The sequence below is a fragment of the Acanthisitta chloris genome, unplaced genomic scaffold (assembly GCF_000695815.1).
Source record: "Acanthisitta chloris isolate BGI_N310 unplaced genomic scaffold, ASM69581v1 scaffold20477, whole genome shotgun sequence".
Taxonomy (NCBI): Eukaryota; Metazoa; Chordata; class Aves; order Passeriformes; family Acanthisittidae; genus Acanthisitta; species Acanthisitta chloris.
Genome location: NW_008684674.1, coordinates 51,858 through 59,469, shown reverse-complemented (window position 1 = coordinate 59,469; position 7,612 = coordinate 51,858). Strand labels below are relative to the sequence as shown.

The window sequence follows — 7,612 nt, the reverse complement described above, 5'->3', positions numbered from 1 at the left end:
GAAAGAGAGAGACATATTTTATGGTTTTGGTCAGCAGTCTTTCCATACGTGTTTTGCTTATTTAGTTTTATTGAGGTTGATGGGACAATATGACCTCATAGGTTTTCTTTCATATATAATTTATGAGGACCCTGAAAGGGACCTCCTGGGTCATGGATTCCCAGACAACCATATTGGATAATCTCTCATACACTGGCCATTCTTCACTGTAAGTCTCATTAGTATTTTTTATTTCCATTACTTCTCTTGGAAGACTGTTCTATAACCTCATTCCTCTGATGCTCAGAAACCTTTCTGTAAATTCCACCTTGAATTTATTCATGGCCAATTTATTCCCCCGCGCTTTTGTGCTAACATTATAATTGTTTTTTTAAATTGAAATGGCACTTTTCCCTCCCTAACATAAGTTCTCTCAATGTGTAAAGGGAAAACATATACCCTTTGTGTTTTCTTTTTGTGAAGCCAACTTGGTTGTGTAAGATGGGTTCTTCATTCCCTCATCATCGCAGACACATTTCTTTACACCTATTCCAAGATGAATTCAATTGTTTCAAAGCAGGTGACCAGAATAATTTATAAATATTTCTGATAAAATTTTTATTGATACAATATGATGGCTTTCTTCCTTTCTTGTCTTAACTAGATCTACTTTGTCCTATTACAGCTTAGAATCCTGTTTGCCTCTCTTGATATGTGATGTGGGAGATAGTTCTCATTCGTGCTGGGAACGGTGGAGACACACAGTTGTGTTTTTCTTTCCACTGCAATTTTTAGTTGATCAGCATTCAGAACCACAAGAAATTCATGCAGTTAGCTGCCGTGTACATGACCTTTTACTTCTTCTGTACATTTAATCTCTTTTTAGTGTGTGTAGTCTTGAAGGTTCCCTGGCATTTCCTTCACAGTGTTAAAAGCTCTTTAGGTATTCATAATGCTACTCAGTGTTGTACATTGAGCAAATGTTAACATTCTGTTACCTTTCATTAGCAAGTAATGAACATTTTTAATGGATACTGTTCATGCCAGTCCACTAGTAATCTCCATCTCTTCCAATGACACCCCTTTCTGCACTATTTGCCTTAGTTTCCCTTTTACACAGTTTCTTAACTACCTTAAAATTCTTATGCAGTATTCATTTTCTCTAATTTCAGTTGCTGAAGTGTCACCATATCAAGTCCTCTCATCAATGCTTCTCATTTTTTGTCACCAGAAAATGTGTTATATTTGAGGAAAAAAGATAAGTCTGCAGGCATTACCTGCCTTTAGTTTTTAGGCTGAGAGAGTTGGGATTGTTCAGGCTGGAGAAGAGAAGGCTCCAGGGAGACATTATAGCACCTTCCAGTACCTAAAGGGGACTACAAGTGGGCTGGAGTAGGACTTTTCACAAGGGTGTGTAGTGATAGGACAAGGGGGAATGGTCTTAAACTGAAGGAGGGCAGGTTGAGATTAGATATTAAAAGAAGTTCTTTTCTGTGAGGGTGGTAAGGCACTGGCACAGGTTGCCCAGAGAGATTGTAGACTCTCCATCCCTGGAAGTGTTTGAGGCCAGGCTGGATTTGGCCTTGAGTAACCTGCTGTAGTGGATGGTTCCTTGCCCGTTGGCAGAGGCTTTGGAACTTCAAGGTCCCTTCCAACCCAAACCATCCTATGATTCTGTTTCATTTACTCTGTATCTTTAATTATTCTTCCTTCTTTCACTTTTCCCTCCCTCTTTTCTGCTGAGGCCTACTATCACTTTTTCCCTGTACTTACATGTAAGTGGGTCTTTGGCTATCCTGCAGCAATATGGTCTCTACCCAATAGACCATTTGCCAGGTTTTGCCTCTGGACTTGTGATTTCTGAGGTGTTCTTCCAAAAGGGTCAGCCTATTGAGTTTTACTTCTGTCTGGAATAGGGTGATTTCCATTCTCTTTTCTGCCCCTGTGTTCAACCTCTTCATCTTTATTGAAAATGATTTACTGAGGCAAAAGATTTATTCCATTTTGGGTCTACATATAGATTAATATCTATCCAATCCTTACAGTGTAGCAGCTTCACTTTTTCTTTTTTAATTCCCTTTTTGCCTCCATGGCTAAACAACCTTGTACTGTTTGTTTTAATTTCCTTTCCAAAGTCGAACTCAGCTTGACTTTTTGGCAGTTCTCACATAATCCCAGTATTACTTGACCCCTGAAACAAATCTTGGGGTTTTTCTGGCAGTCTTTTCTTCCCCATTCATTGTAGAATTCTGCTTACACCTAGTATCTGTTGGACTTTTTTTGGGGGGGTGGAGGTAAAGTGGAATATGTGTGCATCTGTGTGAGCAAGGGAGTACACTCATATAGTTTAGTCTGAGGAGCTCTTTCCTTCAAGATTTTTCATCTTGTTTGAAGATCCAAAATCATTTTTTCCATCTTTTTCTTTTGCGTTCCCAGTGTCCTCCTCTCACATCAAGTCCCTTTGCTTTGCCTTAGACTAGAAAGGCATATGGTTTGCAAAGTTTGTCCCTCTAGAACCAAGAACTCCACTTTTGATTATCCTTTCCATTTAATCTAAGCTGTGGCATCCCATGTCTACTGAAACTAGGTTACTTACTACACTGACCTTTTCTGCAATGTCCCTGCTACTTGCTGAAACAAAGTCTGCAATAACCTCATTTCTGGCTGGTTTGGTGACTGTTCTGTTAAGCAGCATGTCAGTTAGCATATACAGGAATAATTGAGCCCTACTGTTATTAATAGCATTTGTTCTCCAATGTATATCCATAGATATAAGTTATTTCCATGTGGCTTGACAGTTGTTCTGGCTGCACAGTTACTTGGCCCTTTGGTTCAGTGAAGAATTATCTTTATGCATTGTAAGAAATATTAAGCAGATGTCGGGAGCCAACTGATATTCATTAGCTATATAAGCATGTTACAACAACTGTATTAAACTGCATGTGATGTACATTCCATATTGTGTACGGATGGCTTTTACACTGTGGGGATAGTTCTGAGAATCTATTTTTAAAAATAGTTTTATTTCAGCAGTTTGGTTACAGAGGAAATGAGGCTTAGGACTGTTCAGCTTTTGGGCAGTGAAATCTTGCTGAGGATCTGATTAATTTCCAGAGCTCTGATCAGGGTGTGTATGGTGCCTCTATGTTTCAGTCTGTGCAACTTCAGAGATTAAAACACTCCTTTATTACACAATCACAGAGGAGCAACGTAGGCTTGTACACTCAAACATCTAATTTCCTTTAGACCATGTTTATTCACTTGCATTGACATTTCTCTACATGAGGGCAAGGTGTATTGACAGACATAATAAATTATTATTGCAAAATAAGAAGGGTCTAACATGTATTTTCTATCTTGGTAAATTAATTGCATGTTTAGAAATTATGTTAAAGCAAACTGAAGGGAGGAGAGATTGAGAAATTTCAGTGATTAGCAGAAAAGTGACAACAGATTCTCTCTTTTGTAGAACAAGAGCAAACTAGGTACGACACTATGATTTAATGATTGAATCAAAATTGCATGTTCTTTGTATTAGTTCTAAGTTGTTGATCATGTGTTGTAATTGCCATACTGTCCAGTTTGTCAGCATAGCGAGTCTGGCCATTGGCAGATGATGAGAGACATTTACAAAGAATATGTAGGCTTTGCTACAACTGAGCAGCAAATGTTTTGCTGAAATGCAAACATTTTTATTGTAAGTTTTAAAAGCTAGTTTATCAGATTCCAAAAAGGGGAGAAAAGTAATTATTCATTAGATTGTCATTTGAGAATGTAATCACAGCACAGTAAACAGCCTCCTAGAGAGCCTGATCCAGATTCCACTGAAATCAAAAGAAAAGGCTGCAGTTGGATCTGGTTCTAAGAGCTGAGAAATCTAAGCTGCAGACCTGGCTTCTGTGCCAAAGAGAGAGAGGGAGGGGGAGAGAGAGATATCACAAGCACCATAAACAAAATGAATAAAACAGGATCTTAAAGTGTATGGTACCATCCAAGTTACTTGCAAAATCACTCTCTTTGGCACAAAAACTAGGAAGGCCACAGTCTAGATTTCACAGGATATTAAGGACAGGGTAGTAATATCAGATATATAATAATAATAAAAATACAGTGTTGTAAAATGCTACATACTTTTTTTTTCCCTTTTGGAAGCATACCAGGAAGTTTTCACCTTTAAACTAAACACATGCTCACAGTTTATGGAAAGAAATATTCATTTTTATGGCCTGATCATGTGAAGTGCCGCGAACCGTTCGCTTGCATTATTTCTGAGGTTAGCAGGCACACAGCACGTGCAGAGTCAAACTTCTAATACCCTGTTGGATTCAGCTGATGAAGAAGGCAGTGGAGCTGCTGTCAGTGTTTCACTGTTGCCAGACTGTAGAAACTAATTACTTCTAAAGGCTATGCACAAACAGATAATAGATTAGATGATGATCATGATCTGCTTGTGTTGGCAGATAGCAGTAACACTGGAGTTGCTGCACAGTTCCATGAGACCATGGGGACTAGAATCTAGGTGCCTTGACTATTAGGCACTAGCTTCCAATAGCTGCTCCGTAAAGGTTCTCTGAATAGACTCTGACACCAAAGTCACAATCATGGCTGATTTCTAGAAGTCATTCTTGAGAAGGCTAGGAAGAAAATGCTTCCCATGACACTGAGTGATCACTTCTGAATGCTGTAGAGACAATATATATTCACATGTAAAGAAGACGATTGCAAAGAGAATTCCTCCACTCTTACTGCAGATTCTTCAGTTGATTGCCAGTCCTGTTTGGCTTTATAACGTAACCATAGCACCAAAAACCTTGAACTTCGCTGTGTGTACATCATAAAAGTGGTTGACAGAGCAACTTCCTCACTCTAACATTTCAGAAAAGGAAATTGTCAGATGTCCCTGTGGAACCAGACGAGGACTATACTAAACTTAACAGCAACAGTCTGAAAACTAAAAAGGTAAGCAAGCCTTGAATTCATGCACATTTTGCTAAAGCATAGGTTAGTATCCAATATTAGCACAGAATGCTTAACTTTCTCTTCCAAAACACATCAGAAAAAAAAGTACAAAATGACAGATAGCTGTAGTTATGTCTCCTTGAACTTCTCATTCAGGTTTAATTTGGCTCGGACAGTTCTAATTTCCCATTCTGAACTCTTCTATAGTGGTACTGCTTGGCTGTATTAGATCAGTGAATGTTCCACTGAACCTCGCTGAATTGGACATGTATCTTAAGGTGCTCAGCTAATGTTTGCAAAGCTCTTTGAGATCTTCAGATGAGAAATCCTACCACTAAGGGCTCAGTGATAGCAACTGTTAAATTTCAGTTACTTGAAAAAGAAATGAAGATGGCAGCATTTACTTAAATTCCAAGGGATGCTGAGACAGGCTGTATTTTTACCTAGATATATTGCTTGTGCACTTACTTATGTCAACTTAATGAAGTTAAATCAACACAGAACTTGCTGATTGCCAGCTCCAGCGCAAGTTTGGAGGCCAATTCAAATCTGAGTCCAGCAGTGCTGCCACTGTACTATTCCTAGGAGACCAACAGAGATGTGAAAAGAAATAGATCTTCTCTATGTGTGCCAAAGTTGTGAGGCTTGTACTGGCTTATTTCTCTGAACATTCAAAGAAAATGAATCTTCCTCCAATCCATTGGGAACCAAAAAGGCTTACTGTACTGGTCTTGTGACCTTCAGACTAATGCTGGTTGCTCATTATCCCTATGCAAAGAGAAGCAGCTGGTGACAGATGCATTCCTTCCTCCCCCAAAACCCCTAGGGTCTTTGGACTCAGGGCGCATTCTAGTTCTGAAGTAGAATTGCCCCCTAAGTGAGGGTGATAGCTTAAAATACACACGTTTTTCCCCCTGCCCCCATTATGTACCTATAGCTTTTGAACTCAGCATAAAAACAGAAACAAACTGAGGAGAGATAATTCATTTTAACATTAAATATGATTTACTTCTGAAATAATGAAGCACATTGATGGGAGAATCTGGGAAAGAAAAGATAGCTCCTGGACTCTGTACAGTATACTACTCTTTTTTTAATACTTTGGCAGTAGTTTTGTTTGTGGAGTAACACAGATGATCATACTTTTGTTGTGTATCTCCACCTATCCATAACCGTCTAGCTGATCCAAAGTATTGTAATTGTGAAGTCCTGCAGACTGAGCAGTATCATAAAGAAAGGTCAATGCAAAGTTTTCTTAATAGGGAAAGCAGCTAGAGATTTAAACCATAATGTTTTAAGATATAAGAAAGAAAATAGGTCAGCTCTACAAAGCGTGGCTCATAAAATGTGTTTTAGGTGTAAAAGTCTGGGAAGTTGTCCCAGTGGCTTCAAAGTGCTTTGCAAATGTTAGTTACATTCTTCATTCCTAGTTCTTCCATCTCTTTTCCCTTTATTTTGCTGTGCATACAGTCTTTGATAGTAAATCAGTGTGAATTATTCATCATCTGTAATGCAAGGCTGTAATTCAGCCTGCTGACAGCATAATCATGAGATTGAGTTGGAGGGTGCAGTATGCATCTGTTATATTGCATGCATTATTCCTCTTAATGTACACTCAGGGATTATCCCAAAGTAAACGTTTGATTTGGGATACCTAATTCTGCAGAAAGGAAGGAAATTTCACCTTCTTGTGCTTGTAATTGATTTTCTGTCTTTGAGGTTAAGTAATTCATGACAAGGATTTTTCAGTTTGAATAATAACAAATTTGGTTTTTAAGGTTTTTCCTGCAATTCAAAGCCTGTGTAACATTATCTTTACTGCTGTACACTAAAAAAGCAATTCAACTTCTTGCTTGACTTTTGTATTTAAGAGTTTGTACAATATACTCCCCCCACCCTATGGAAATGCTGTTTAACTGTTTCTGTTTATCATTTCACTAACAGGCAAACAGCAAGATGTCTGCAGCACAGAAGGCTCTGGCCAAAGTTGATAAGAGTGGAATGAAATCCATTTCTGCTTTCTTCAGCTCCAAATCTAAAGCATCAAAATAAAGACTTGTTCTTGAAAACGTTTTATACAGTGGCTATTTTTATGTTAAGCTAAGGATGTCTCCTGGGGTTTTTTGTTAGTATAGTATATGTAGGGCATGTCTGGAGTGCGATGAAGAGGCCTGTGAGCTAGCGTGGCACAGAGTTGTTGTGCCTTAGTGCAGATATTCCATCCTGGGTCAGGAAGATGGCCTAGCTGCATTAATGTGGTGCTGTGAGCTGAGAAGCAAGGCTAGGCACAGTACCATACTGTAGTGCTGCTGCTTCTAGAGCAAGACCAGTCAAGGCCCCCACAGAGTTTTCTCCATTAGGCTCTGTTCTGGCCTGAAAATGAGTTTTTCATTTATAAGGAACATTATTTTTTAAGACTTGCTGAAGTTTTTTACGCAGAATAGGATGGCATCGTTACATTTTTATTTTGACCCAAATCTAAGTGCTGATATAAGCATTGTCATTAGTGGCAATTTATTGAGGCAAAGCTATTGTCTGTATTGGGATTTGGGTTGTTTTCAATATACCAGAAACAAACTGCAATAAATGTCAATGTACATGTAATGCAATAAAGTGCTTTGTGTAACAAACTTGTGCTTGTTGTATTTGCTTTATGTTTCAAGAGTCAGGTTAG

General features: G+C 38.5%; 1 protein-coding gene across 1 annotated transcript in view; it reads left to right on the top strand.

The window, feature by feature from the left end:
* The window catches only part of RNASEH2B (ribonuclease H2, subunit B), a gene marked incomplete at its 5' end in the record, with an annotated part of 28,843 nt that extends 21,588 nt beyond the window's left edge, over positions 1-7,255 (top strand). The window contains 2 exons of the mRNA XM_009079432.1: positions 4,858-4,938; positions 6,883-7,255. Coding sequence (XP_009077680.1) covers positions 4,858-4,938; positions 6,883-6,990 — 189 coding nt within the window. The remainder of the gene's footprint in view (positions 1-4,857; positions 4,939-6,882) is intronic.
* Between the last annotated feature and the right edge of the window lie 357 nt (positions 7,256-7,612).